At 43.4% G+C, this 14,777-nt stretch overlaps 1 protein-coding gene across 7 annotated transcripts in view; it reads left to right on the top strand.

Moving 5' to 3' along the window:
* RNF152 (ring finger protein 152) overlaps positions 1 to 13,334 on the top strand; it is a 73,008-nt gene extending 59,674 nt beyond the window's left edge. For all 7 annotated transcript variants that reach the window (XM_045790213.2, XM_045790209.2, XM_045790216.2 and 4 more), the window contains one exon: positions 5,571 to 13,334. In XM_045790213.2, the coding sequence (XP_045646169.1) occupies positions 5,718 to 6,329 (612 nt within the window). In that variant the 5' untranslated portion in view covers positions 5,571 to 5,717 and the 3' untranslated portion in view covers positions 6,330 to 13,334. The remainder of the gene's footprint in view (positions 1 to 5,570) is intronic.
* Positions 13,335 to 14,777: the final 1,443 nt, after the last annotated feature.

The raw sequence follows: 14,777 nt of genomic DNA on the forward strand, positions 1-14,777 counted from the left end.
TTGTGAGGTCAAGTCTGGCCTCGGACTCCATGCTCAGTGGGGAGTCTGCTTCTATCCCTCTCTCTCTCTCTCTCTCTCTCTCTCTCTCTCTCCCTCTGTCTCCTCCCGCCCCTCCCCCTGCTTGCTCTCTTTCTCTCTCTCAAATAAATAAATCAATCTTTTTTTTTTAAAGCATTTAAACCAAGGCATGCATTAGTATTGCGTTCAATGATTATTCAAGGCCTTTTATCTGTATATTTTACTGCTGACATCATATATGAAACGAAGTACCGTTTTATGAAAATAAGTTCTATCTTATTATAAGCCATAATTATTTTGAGAGTGCCCTCCTTTAGGGGCTCTTCCTCTTCTTGTGATCTGGTTTTTGATCGTTACTTCACATTCTTTCAAAATAAATTGTTCCAGGGTATTTCAGATACACCTTTTTGCATGCATTGCACGGAAGTGCCCTTTCCTCTTCAATGTAATGAGTGTTTTACTTGACTGCCATGTCTTGCTCCTGTAGGGAAATAACATCAAACTCTGGTTGCCTGCGCTCTCGCCGGTGTGTGCTCCGTGTATGGTGCATTTCACCAGGCACTCGAGTTTATTTTCCAGCTTACGTGGGCTGTGTTTGCATTCCCTTTCTTCGGTGGTTGACTCACTCCTTTCCAGGTTCCAAAGAAAGGGAAAAGGGGTGATTCATTACTAGCTTCGGTCCATAGGCTCATAAATTTTCTTCTCTTTACCTAACTAATCATCATCATTAATAAGTATGCTGCAGAAAATAAACTGGGATGCAGTATAGCTGGCTTCATACAGAACGTGTCCACTTATAAATCAGGATGCTGCCGCCAAAGTGGCCAAGCATGGAAGATAGGAACTGTTTCCCCAGTCTGCTTTTGTGTTCAGCCTCTGTCCTGGGGCCAAGGCTTACTTGGATGGAGTTGGAAATTGAGTAGTATAATCTGGTTTTAAGGGAGCTCAATGCCAATTAAGCGAACATTAACTTGGAACATAAATTCATGAATAAAATCGTATGTTGGTTTTGTTGAAAAATGGTGGTATGGCAGGTCTTGGGGCAGGGCCAAGGAGAACCCTTGCATTCTTCCTCCCAAGCTGTTCAAAATGGCAGTTCTTTGAGAGCCAGGAAGAGCTCTCTGGGAAGATGGCACACAGCACCGGAAGGAGTCTGGAGTCAGGAGGAAGGGAGAGAGAGAGCACAGGTGCTCCTTGAGCCCTTCACTTGACTTCAGCAACAACTCCATTTTTCCTTGTTAGCCAGTGAAGAAGCAGGCTTCCAGAGGTTCAGCGACTCGCTCTAGTGTCACAGCTGGTGGTGACAGAGCAAGGGTTGAGCCCAAGCTTCGTTGAGGCCAAAGCTCCTGTTCTTCCTCCTCTGCTAAGCTGCTTCCCACATTTTTATATGGAAGTAAGGTAAAGAATATGGCAGGAAGGAAGGTTAAGAAGTCGGTGGTCAGTTTCCTTACTGATATCAAGAAACATTTTTTGTCCCAGCTCCAAGTATCTTGAAGGTGGTGGTCCTGAGTGCGTTTGTTAAGGAATGCTGTCCCCAAATTCTTAAAATGGCAGGGATCTCTGCTTTTTCTCGTACTCCTCCCCAGTTTTGTCTTTTCTACCACCGTAGCTCCAAGCCGTTGAGCCTTCCCACCCACACACATTCACATCCCCCTGTAGTCTGTAACACTGTGCCCTTATCTCTGTCCCTGGGTAGAGAGGAGCATTTGCCAAGATTCACCAGCAAACCCTGTGTTTTGCTTTTGTATTTTAAGAAAAAATAAATTCCGTACCTGGGGTCTGAAATTAGAAGGCTCTACCCTGACTGCTGGCGCAGTGGGGATTTCCGTTCCGCATTCCCCACTGCAGAAGCCCGTCAGCTTTCCCCTTTCTAAGCTCCACACACTCCCTTCGCCTGCACCTGTGGCTGGCGGTCACGGCGTTGGTGTGGGACAGCACGGCTCAGACCCTGTGGCTTGGCGCACTCCTGCGTCCTCTGCTTCTCTTTGCTCACATTTCTCTGTTCTCAAAACAAAGGGTTTGATTCCTCGCCCTCTCAGCTACTGGCCTGCCTCTTCGCCTCACACCACCTCAGAAGGGACACCGTGCGCCCATTGTAGCATCCCTGCCGTCTCTGTCATCTCCCTGATACACCACTGAAAACACTCTGAAAGAGACTAAGGACCTCTTGGGCACCGAAGCCTGAGGTTCCCTCTCCATAACCTTATGCTGCTCAGGCCTTTTTTTTTTTTTTTTTTTTTTTGCCAAGGATGCGTGCTGAGATATGTTGATGGCTTTCCTTCTTCTTCTGTCCCAGTTCTTCCTTTCCACCAGATACAGCTGTGTGTTCCCCAAGGGTGTCTCTCTGTTCTGTTCTGTTGTCTCTGGCTGATAGCTCTTCTCTGTGGACATCCCCTGGGTCTCCCAGGTCCACACCTAACTCTTCTGTACAATATCAGTCCCACATTTTCAGCATTTTTCCAACTCTTGCCTATCTTCCTGAATAACTTACTTCGTGTATCTTCCCAGTACCTCAACTGGAATAGGGCCCAAGCAGAACTCACTGTCATTCTCTCGGGATCCCTGTGGCTCTTAATGATGCCACCCTCCTCTCCAGACGTCACCTGTGCCTTCTCCCTGCTGTACGGCGCATTGTAATTCACTGCCAGATCCCACTCGGCTTCTCTAGAACCGCTTGGCACCTCTCATCTCTTCATCCTAATTGCCAGTCTTTCCTTCAATGACTCGTTACCTCTTGTCTAATATTATAATAGCTTCCCAGCAGGTCTTTCTAATCTATCCCGAATGTGACTACCTAATGAATCATTCTCATACTCTTTTTTTTTTTAAGATTTTATTTATTTATTGGAGAGAGAATGAGGGGGGATGGAGATGGGGAAGAGCAGAGGGAGAGGGAGAAGCAGACTCCCTACTGAGCATGGAGCCCCACATGGAGCTCAATCCCAGGCACCCCAGGATCATGACCTGAGCCAAAGGCCTGAGCCACCCAGACACTCCTCATTCTCATACTCTCAACCTCTCTGGTGTTTTTCCATCATGCACTAGAAAGTCCCACATCCTTGGCCTGGGACTCGAGGCTGTCCACGGTGCGTGGTCTGTGCCCGGCCATGCTCACCTCTCCCCTCCCCGAAGGACTGTGCTCTCTGGCTGGGCCAGTGGGAAGATGCTTGCAGGTTCTATAAGAATTCCGTTTCTTTAAAAGGCATCTGGGGGTGCCTGGCTGGCTCAGCTGGTGGAACCTGAGACTCTTGACCTTGGGGCTATAAGTTTGAGCCCCACACTGGGCGTAAAAATAAAATCTTAAAAAAATAATAAAAAATTTAAAGGCGTCTGTTTCAGAAACCTAAACATCAAAGCTAAAACTATTAAACTCTTGGAGTGGGCATTTTTAAGTTACTCTCATATTAGGAAAAAAACCCTCTAGCCAGTGCCACAGGTAGAGTCTAGAAATAATTCTGTAATTGCTCACCGTCTCTCCTTTGCTCACACTGACTTCTGAACCTGAAAATAAACTGCCCGCTGATGTCACATGTCTAGATCCTCTCCGTAATCCAGATCTTTCATTGAGCCCTCCCCGATTCCCCCTGCTCCTGTGTGGCCTGTATCACTCTGTATTTACATTACAACTGTTTACGTGAGTAACTGCGTATGCTAGGCTGGGCGTTTCTTGTGGGCAGTGACAAGGTCTTAGTGCCAAGGGACAACAACAAATACCATAACACTTGACAGATGGCAGAGGTTCCATAAGAATTTGAATGAGTAAATGAATGGAGAAGAAACCTGTTCGTGCTTCTTTCTTACCTAACCTCAAACTGCTTAAGAGTGGGATTTGGATCTAATTCATCGTTACGCTCTAGAGTAGTTAGCATTGTGCTTTGTTCGTGATAGCTGCTCCACAGACATTTCTTTAATTTTTACTTGTTTCAGCTTTATTGAGGTATAACCGACAAAATTGTAAGATATTTAAGGTGCGTGTGGTGGTGATTTGTATATGTACTTTGTGAAGGGACCCCCCCCCCCGCAACTAGCTGATTAACATGTCCATCACCTCATATATTTTTTTTTTCAGTGAGAACATTTGAGTTCTATCCTTAGCAAATTTCAATTATCCAATAAACATTTCTTGAATTAGTGGATAGATAAGCAGTTGATTATGATATGAACTTTCTGAATGCTGTATGATTCTATTTGACTTTTAGTAATTTAATCTAGGCACTCTTACTACCGCTAAAATGTCTTACAATATGTTGCTCTTTTTGACTGTCCTTGTTAATTTTTACCAGTGATTATTTTTTGCTTTCAACTTTTTTTCCGCATTTCTAATGTTAACAAATCATATCATTGGCAAGGAGTACATTCTTAATTTCACCAAGGAAGTTAGAAAAAGAAGGTTTTCTTTTTAAGAAACATGCTGGAGCTTTTCCATGTTATGAGCTCCTGGCTCTGGGAGTGGGTGGGGTTCAGTGACTGGCAATTATTTTTACAATAGTGGTTGGGTAGCTCTTTCCAGAGTCATTGTGACTCCATCCAGAGACACGTAATTTGGACATTTCTCAATAGGAGTTGGGCAGCCTTCACTGAAACACTGGAGCACTGAGGGGTTCCTCAAGCCCCAGTTAAGCCAAACTAAGTTACTCGACTTCCTTTCAATACCAGGAGGTGAGCACTATTTCTGTTTTATGGTGGGGGCTGCCTGCCAGTCTTCTCTGGTAGCCTCTTGCTAGACAATACTTGATTAAGACTGGCGAGTTAATAGTATTTGCCTGTGGTCCCGTTACTTGGTGCAAGCCTAAATAGTAATGAAATTCAAAGAACTGACTAAAAAATACTAGTGGTCCTTGTGTGCCTTTGTGACCCCTGCTGCCTGAAGGTTCACTGCTGGGGCTGGTGTTTGTTGCTGTTGTTCTGAATTTTTGTGTCTTTTAAAACCAGATGACAAGAATGACTTTGCTTCAGTGATTTTGTGAGGGCTGGGGGGCAAGAACAGAGGCCTGTGTGAGCTTCTTTGGCGGCACTGTTTTAATTTCCTATGAGAGAGGAATTGTCCTGACCCATATAAAATGAGCGAACTAGTTACTCGGAGTCCCTAGATTTGGGAAGTTGCCTGAATCTGGCAATGAATACTTACAGGAGGGTAAGTAGAGTCAGGAAAAGAAGACCAGAGGGTCTAAGGAAAGAAATGTACTTCTAGGAGATGCTACAAAGTTGTTGGAAGCAAGAGGATTTCTCCAGTGTATTTTAGAAGAACAAGCCAGGGTCCACCGAAATACACAAAACAGAATCAAGACTCCCTCTTTATGAAATATGGGGCATTGCGTACCCCCATGAAGGCATTCCCTTTAGAAATGAGCAAAGTATTTACCGTAAGAAGCCACCTGACAACTCATTTACCTTCCACTGGGCATCACCGGCCGGACTCCTGTAATCTCCCTCAAGTGGGAAATTTTTACGTTTTTGACCCAGTGTCAAGACTTTTGAACTCCGGCAGATATGCTGACATCTCAGCCTATTTGAAATAATTAACTTTTCTGCATTTTTTTTGTCTTCTTCAGAAATGAACACTCTTGAGTATGCTCTATGCCTGTGAGCTCCCTGACCACCTCACGACTCTGGAAAGACAGGAAGGAAGGCGTGGGAGTGCCGGCCCCTGAGAACAAGCGCCTTCCCCTTGGCCTTGACCTTCCTGCTTCCCGGCCACGATGGAGACGCTCTCCCAAGATTCCTTGCTGGAATGTCAGATCTGTTTCAATTACTACAGCCCCCGGCGAAGGCCCAAGTTGCTGGATTGCAAACACACCTGCTGCTCGGTGTGCCTCCAGCAGATGAGGACGAGCCAGAAGGACGTGAGGTGCCCCTGGTGCCGGGGCATCACCAAGCTGCCCCCGGGCTTCTCCGTGTCACAGCTTCCCGACGACCCCGAGGTCCTTGCGGTCATCGCCATCCCGCACGCGTCCGAGCACACCCCAGTCTTCATCAAACTTCCCAGCAATGGGTGCTACATGCTGCCCCTGCCCATCTCCAAGGAGCGAGCGCTGCTGCCCGGAGACATGGGCTGCCGCCTGCTGCCCGGGAGCCAGCAGAAGTCCGTCACCGTGGTGACCATCCCGGCGGAACAGCAGCCTCTGCAGGGCGGGGCGCCCCAGGAGGCGGTGGAGGAGGAGCCAGACAGGCGTGGCGTGGCGAAAAGCTCCACGTGGTCCGGGGTGTGCACTGTGATCCTGGTGGCCTGTGTCCTCGTCTTCCTGCTGGGCATCGTGCTGCACAACATGTCTTGCATTTCTAAGCGCTTCACTGTGATCTCCTGTGGCTGAGCAGAGCTGCAGGGGGAGTCTCTCGTGGGTGCCAACTCGGGGTTGAGCCAGGTGTTGGTGACGGGATCGCAGCGAGAAGATGGGGGGCGACGCTGATCTTTTGGTGCCAGCGCAGGCCTCTGGGCTGCCACTTGATTAACCGGAGACAGACACGAAGGGCAGACGTGAGGTCTCAGAGAGATACCAGGCAAATCATTCTGAGTATTGGTGGCAACGGCTTCGAAGACGATTGCATGCATCCTCATAATCACTTATTAAATGGACTGTAATTTATGATTTTTCAAAATCATGTTACGAGATAGACGTATTCTACTTAGACGTTAAACCGTGCAAGTGCATACAATGTGATCTTCTCTAAATGTGGTAGATTAACACAAAGATGCTATGTATACAAATAGAATTAAACCTGAGAATCCACGTAAAAATTCAGCGACGACATGCAGTGCTGGTTTCTTATCCCTTTTTAATGGAAATCCAGTCTTCATTTAGTTGCTAAGGCTTTTTATACTTTTTGAATGGCACCCAAATTAAAATAAGTGAAGTGGACGGTCATTTTTTTTTTTTTTTGAAGAAAATGTCTGAACACGTGTTTCCAATGTGTTGTGTTTTGTTATGTACCTTCATTTTTCTTCCCTTGTAATTAGAGCTCGCTACATGTTTATTAAACTGAAAGCCCAACAGGGGAGCAATAAACTGAGTAATAATGAGAAATGCCTAATCCCATAGGAACCCTATATGCCAGTTTTTCTCAAGCCATCTCATGAAATAAGAATTTTAAATGTAAATAGTGTGTGTGTGTGTGTGTGTGTGTGTGTGTGTGTGATTTGATTTACCTCAGGTTTTGAATCTTTTCAGAAGAATCCCAGGAGTAAGACTTTGTGGGCCTGAATGAGTCCAGGGTCTGACTTGGTGGCCACCTCTCGAGCGCCGGGACCTGCCCAGTGAAGTGTCACACACTCGTCTCTTCCAACATTTGCTCCTCTTCTGTGTATTCAAGTCCTGTATTCTGTGAGGCACAAATGGAGACTAACAGAAGATTCTGTCTTTTCTCCCGGTTTAGAGGTATCGTGATAGATATGAGTGTTGTTCATCGATGACAAACCCGGACTGACATTTTAATAGACAGTCCATGATGACTTTTTGAAGGATGTCGTTCCGTGGGAGTTAAACGGTTTAGGAGTCCAGTTTCCGCTTGTTGGTATAAGTGAGAAAATCTCTTGTATTTCAAAATACGTTTTTATTGAGAAAAGTGACAAGGTAAACTAACAACTCACATTCCCAATTTAAGTGGATCAGCTCATCATAAATTCTCAAATATTCTTAAATGTGTGGTGGTCTGCAGACGCTGGTGAAGACAGATCTGTTGGCGTCACGTGGTAAATTCCTGTGCCTGGATGTGTGTGCATTCAGAAATAGCTGTGAGCTTTACAATTCTCTTCTAATTTCTTTTATGGAATTCATGAAGCAAGTGTATTTGAAAGCTCAAAGTAGAAATTAGGTTAAAATGTCATTTTATTGTGTAAGCTATTGGGCGTTATACAACAAATAATCTAGGGTTTATTTGGTATTAATAATTTAGGTATCATATTAGCTGAATTCTATCCTCTCTTACGTAACATAATATACTGTTGGGTTAGTGTCAGTTTCTCAAACTCTGCCAGACTTCTGTGATGCATGTCTGACCTAATTTCTATTCCTCTTGGAGGAAAAAACCCCACAGAAAATGTTGCATTAAGAATGCTACATTTCAAACGGACTTTACCCTTGCAATTTTCAGCCAGGCCATATTTGAGTTAATTTTGTGAATGATATCTACATCTGTTTATGTACAGTATGAAATGACTGGCCCTGTAGTGTAGTATGTCCTAGAGTTCTATGTGTTAAGTAGGTTATATATAGACACTAACGTGTGTGGTGATAGCGTGCCCTGTATTTCTTAGTGCAAAGCCGTAGAGTAAAAATGTCCACGTAACTTCAAAACAATCCCGTGCTAGAGCGGCAGTAAAGCAGCGCAAACTTAATCAGCTCTGTGATAGATTCTTGACTTTACAGGTTAAGGTAACAGTAACACCAAAATCAGAATTGTGTGCGTGCGTCTTACTGACCTAAGGAATATTGTTTAAGTGGATCCTGCCTGCAGTTATTCGTGCATTGCTTGTTAAAGTGTGCAGTTGTGCACACCTGTGTGTGTGTGTGTGTGTGTCATATCTCAGCCTGCAGATAGAATTTGTGTAGACTTGATGTTTCCATGTTAGTTGGCATTCCGTCGCTCTGGCCTCTTCTGGCATTTCCCCACGACACGAACAACTCATCTGCCCCCTGTGACAAAAGTCCTGTGACACAGTCAGCCAGAATGCACAGTTGCACATCAGTGAAAACAATCACAACTGAAAGCACAGGAAGTCAGAGCTGAAAGCAACTTCTGATGGCTTCGTTTTGTATGTGAGTCCGTGGAGGCACACAGAGGTCTGTGGCCCCTCGTAATTCTGCAGCAAAAGGGGGACAAGAACTGCGTTGGAGTTTCTCTTGCTCCTTCCTAGGCCTGTTGACCTCTCTATTGGGCTATGATCTTTTGGAGGGTGGGTGAATACCCTTTACTAACTCAATATTGCTTTAGTTTCTTGTTTTTGTTTTTTTAATATATATATCCGTTTTAGTTAGCGTCTACCTCTCTGGGAAATGAAAGGAGGGTTGCTTTAAGGATGAGTATAGACATTTAATAAAAATGATGTGATTTGGATTTTTAAAATTGCAAACCATTGGTTCCCCCCTTCCCTTATGTAAAGGACAGTGAGTGTCGTGTAAATAGTAAACTTTAAGAAGCATGAATTTTCATCTTTATTAATGATCTTGACATAAGCAAGAAAATGCTTAATATGTTAAGTAGAGCCAAGTATGCTATCAAAAAGCATTGTCTTTGGGAAATTTTTGTATAATGACCTGGGGCATAAGTTGTGATAAAAAGGCAAACTGGTTCTCAGTTTCAGTCGTACTTTATGACTAGAAAGCTAAAAGGTATTTTCTTTACAAATATAATTAAGTTCAATCTTGAGCATGACTTAAAAGTAGGTCCCTTGAAGGTTAACCCATGTGCTGGTGCAGCCTTTGAGATCTCGTCTGTTCAATAGATCTTTCTCCAATGATGGGAATGTTCTATGACCTATGTGGTCCAATATAGTGGCCACTGGCCACATTGGCTAGTGGGCAGCTGAAGTGGGGTTAGTATGACTGAGGAACTGGATTTTGTATTTTATTTAATTTTAAGTTATTTAAACATAGTCACTCACATGTGGCTAGTAGCTACCGTATTGGACCATGCACTTCTGGAGGGCCGCGCAGTGGGAGCTAGCATGACAGTGTTAACAGTGTAACAGAGTAAGGCTAAGAAGACAGTTTATGGTTTAGTAACATGCAGTTGGCTAAAAAAATCCTTCTGGGCTTAAAAAGCGTATGATCTCAAGTACGATGATTAAAATTCATTGATTGCCCTTTGGGGTTATTACTTACATACTTTGGGCCAAAGAATGGTCAGTGAAGCTGAAAGAGTGCTTTATGAAGCCCCTTTTCTGGGCTCATTAGCTGCATGTGAATCTATTGTCCAAAAATAGTAGTTAGACAGTAGCTATAAAAACGTTTGACTTGCAAGCTATGCATGACCTGTACTGTGAAACTGTGTTTAGGGTCTTATGGCCAAAAAGTAAGTGTTACAGAAAAAAAGAAAAAAAAAAACCTAATGAAATTCCTTTTCGCATCGAGCGTCTTACCCAGACTTCATCACTGCATTAGTAAGGTGTGAAACGTAAGAGCAGTCGTGTTTTGCAGTGTTCATAGAGGGCTTTTGTTTGCCCTTGAAGTCTGCCAGCTCGGCTTGTGTTTGGTGTGGGCATATGTGGGCACCCTTTTTCAGATGCCAGACTACAACACAGGTACTGTTTTTAGAGTGAAATTTCACACTGTTGTAGACTTGTTTGGTTTTTCCTTTTATCCCTTATCATGAACAAATTGCAAATTTGCAGCCTTGCACAAAGGCTTTTTTTTTTTTTTACATTAAGAAATATTGCCCATGGAATTTAAAGACTTGAGGGTTATTAAAGTTACTAAAATTGCTTTTGAAGTGAGTAAAGGAAAGCAGAAAATTCAGTTTGTGATATATTTTCATAGAAAGATGAGACTCTTCCTGATAGTATGGTATTTATTCCAGTCTAGATTTTGATTTGAAGAGTTCCCATTGCCTTATTTGAAATCCTGTGCTGTGTCAAAATGGGCTAGTCTGCTTTTCATTGTTTCTGAATGTAACGGAAACATTGCATTTGTCTCAATTTAGCAAAATCGGGTGAATTTTTTTTTCTAGAACTCGCCAGTGGACATGACCTTTTTAGCTTATCTTTTAAAATTATTTAATTTTCTTTTTTTTTTTGGCAAAATGGTAGTTTTTCTTTAGACTTAAGAGGAATTTAGAGGCCCAGAGATTATTGGTATGAGAAGAGTGATATCAAAAAGGTTTGAATTTCTATCTTCTCCTAAAAGAATGATGCTGCCAATCAGAGTGTTGTTTCCACACAAGACGTGTCGCCAGTCGGTTGATCTGTCATCCTTGACCTGGAAGGAGAAACTGGTCCTTGCCATTTCCATCATTCCCAGTAAAACCTCACTTACAAGGTAACCCCTACTCAAACAGAAGGTCCAAAAAAGAATGAAGTAATCAAGAAAATTCAGTAGCTGTGTTGAAAGTAGTCGTCTATCTCAAAAGCAATGAAGATCAGTTAAATTGTATTAAGCATGAAATACTTCTAAAAAATAAGTGGAAATTCAAGCCATTGATTTTTTCTGACACGATTCGCTGTAAATAGATATATATCTGTATCTGCACATATAGGTATAGACATATATGTAGATACACACACACACACGACTTAGCTGTAACAGGAGGTAAAAATCAAATAAAAAATGTTAGTCATGTTTTCCAATTTGTGGGTTATATAATGTTGAATTTAGATGTTATTTTCTTAACAAATGCTATAGGCTGCATACATTCTATCAAACCAACCACCTTTGGGAATGTCAAGATAAATAAACCCTTGAGGCTTCAAACATGAAGAAGTGGGTTCTACTATATACATTTTATTGGAGAGCCATTGGTGATTGAAGAACATAAGCAGGTGGGGCATTTAATTTCCATCTTTCAAATGGCTTGTTTTTTGGCTCTGCTCAAGCATCATGGTTGGAGTACCATTCCTGAACTCTCGCAACATGGCTCCAATTTTTCTGCACAAGTTTCCTTGCACAGTTGGGCCAATGGATTTTTTTTTTCAGGATTCACTGCCTGGGGTATCCCACTATATATATCTCACTTATGATGTAGTGGTGCTTGAAAACCCTCATCTAAGATTTTTGATACTATTCATATTATGATCTTTTTGGGACAATCAGTAATATTTGGGGCAAAGTACAGAGGAGTCTCTTGAAGTCTGCAACAGCATGCACTTTCTTTGTTTTTCTGGGGGTGCTCTCTTATAGTTGTCCCTGTTCTAGAACGCTGCTCTAAATTCATCACCGCGGGATGTGGGGCTAGTAGCCTGTGTGAAAGTTTTCTGTATTCTCCCTGTGAGTTACTGGGTTGTTCTAACAAGAGTTTCCCAAAGGGATGTTCCATTTTTAATTTGACATTTGCTTTTTGAGAATCTGGAAGTAGACGATTGAATGTGAGGTGGTAAAGGAGCATGGGCTGTAAGGAGGAGGAAAAAGAGGAGGGAGATGTCCCTTGAAGGGGAACAGGTATCGACCTCAGTCTATGTCATCTCTGTTTAAACAGTGGGAAGACAGCAGCTGCTTTCGTACACGGTGCTTCAGGAAACTCCTGGTCTGATTTTCTGGCTGAGAGACAGATCCTGTGTGGGAGCAGTGGAGACATGGCCTCGGGTCTCTAACAATAGATAGATGTGCCCAAGACAGTGAGAAAATATTTGCATGAAAAGAGAGAAATCGGTAATGGGATCATGGGTGGAGAACAAAATATATAGGAGCCGATGTTCAGTTGTGGCAGAAACCAGCTGAAGACTAGGAATAACTTAGACAAGCACAATTTGTCATTCTAGAATGGCCTACCAAATTCAAAGCCAGATGTTTTAAGTTGAAGACCTATGGGGAATGGGCTCGGCCGAGGAGAGGATCCAAGGAGGCCCCCCTGGGTTGTCTACACACTAGACCATCTCAGTGCCTGCTCTAGGGTCGGTTGCTGAGTCATGACAGACAAACTCTAATTGGACACCCTCTTAGCAGTGGAATGTGGTGGCCAAGCCTGTGGATGTATCCCGACTTGAGTAGGTCGATACTATTGGGAAGACTCGTTCAAGAATATCTCGGTTTTCAATCCTGGCTATTGTCATTTATTGTATTATCTTTATTCTACCACTTGTTCCTGTTTGCCTCACTTGACAGTTGCAGGTGGGGAGGCTGGTTTCAGCTTGGGGTGGGTACAGACTCCCCCCAAGTAAGCCGTGCAGTTGCTCTGCAGGGTTCCTGCCGGTCTTCCAGCCCCACTGGTGGGTTCCCTGGCCCTCTTGATAACTAATACTCCAAGTCAGATGGCTAGATGAATGCTGCTCAGAGGCTAACTCAAGTCCTTGACGTGTTTCATTTATAATTATGTGGATGATTTATTTTAGGAGCTTTTCTTTTAAAGGGCCAAATAGCCCTACAAATAAATGAGCTGCTGGGCTGTGTAGAAAATATTGTTCAAATGTTGCCAAATAATTGACTTTCTAAGGGGGATATCAAGCTGCTGTTTATAAATCTGAATGTCTTAAAGCATTCTTGCTTGCTCTCTCTGGTGTAGATGGTGTCTTAGCAAGTCCTGAGTTTTTCCAATGAACCCAATTTTAATATATGGTATTTTTGTATGCTGAACTGGTGTCTTGTCCTTTGTACATGTGGTAATGTTGATTTTATGACTACTGTTAAAACACATTTGCTATGATTAAAATTCATAAAACGATTTCAAATAGACTCATGTGTTGGTTTTTTTGTTTTTGTTTTTTTTTTTCTTCCCACTCCATGGAGAAAAAAAAATTGGCTGGAATTTTCATCATCAGCTACTCTAAGAATTTTAATGGACTTGGGTAATAAAGCAACAAGGAGTTACCAAGCCAAGAATTTTAAGTGGAGGTGACCTTCAAGTGGCTCCTCCGAGAAGCCAAAGAACGCGTTTGTAATTAGTAAGACCAAGGATGGTATTGCAGCTTGGGTTTTCCTGACTTCTGGTGGCCCTGCCTTTCTCCTTCTACTGTTTAGAAATGGCATTGCGTGTGTCTCGCCCCAGGCGGACCGTCTTATTGTACTGTGTGTAGAACAACACACAGGCCCCTGTATAGGAGAGGCAATGTGCTCTGCCTCTTGGCTCTGAATCTGGAAAGGTATCCTTCAGTGCATGTTTTCATCAGTGGGACAAAGAGTGTTCGGGAGAGCCTTTTTTGATAAAAGCATCCTGTCTTTCAATAACTCTGGATCACATCAATGAATTTCAAGTCAGTTTAGTAAGTGGCCTAGTCCTTATTAAGGGGTTATCAATGATCGGATCATGCATGCATGCTAGTATAAGCGTGACCTGGCTCTCTTTGGGCAATTAAAAAATAATCCCCATAGTCTTAAAAGTGTGAGATTACTGTGATTCAATACCCATTTCTTGTACCAAAAAGCAAGCTTTGTACTAGGGAGTCCAGATTTTTGGAAATGTGACATTTACTTAGCATATTTTAGAGTTTCTTGTGTGGCTTTCCCTGGTCTCAGAGTGAGTGGGCATGTGTGTGTGTTGGGGTGGGTAGGGATTCCCTTCTTGTAACTGCTTCCTCGTGCTTGAGCTTTTCTTCCAGCTAGAGGAGTTAACTAGAAAGGGGCAGAAAGGCCTTTAAGACATTTACTAAATACCTTAGCTTTTCTAGGTCTTCGCTTCTCCAAGGCCATTACTGGATAGTACCTATAGCCTTATCTAGAGACTTCTCTGTAGACTTAGTGGAACTCGGGGTGAATGAGAGGGGAGCACAGGTGAACCCTGCATGCATGTCTTGCCTGGGGAGGCCCAGGTTGGCAACCTCTTCAGATGGGCTGTATTTGGATAGCTAGCACAAGTTTGTGCTTCTGGGTGTAGGGTTGGAAGGGGGGGGGGAACGTGTGTCAACTCCAAAGTCTTTGCCAATCTGGCGCTCCCTGCCTAGGGGTACTGCATGTGAGTAACTGAGGGTCTGGAGGGGATGTAGAGGGTACACGCAGTGATTGGAACCAGGCCCGGCACCCACTGCATGCCACCCTCACCCTCAGTCCTTTCATATGTGTCCCCTCCCAATATTCGGCTGAATTTTCTGACATGAAAGCCTGTTTACCTGCCAATGCATTATTTTTCTCCATACTTTTGTTTCCAATGATGACTCTTGAAGAAAAACCCATGTTCAGTGT

This window comes from Ursus americanus, chromosome 19, assembly GCF_024610735.1.
Source record: "Ursus americanus isolate L20-20 chromosome 19, mUrsAme1.1.p, whole genome shotgun sequence".
NCBI classification, from domain to species: Eukaryota; Metazoa; Chordata; class Mammalia; order Carnivora; family Ursidae; genus Ursus; species Ursus americanus.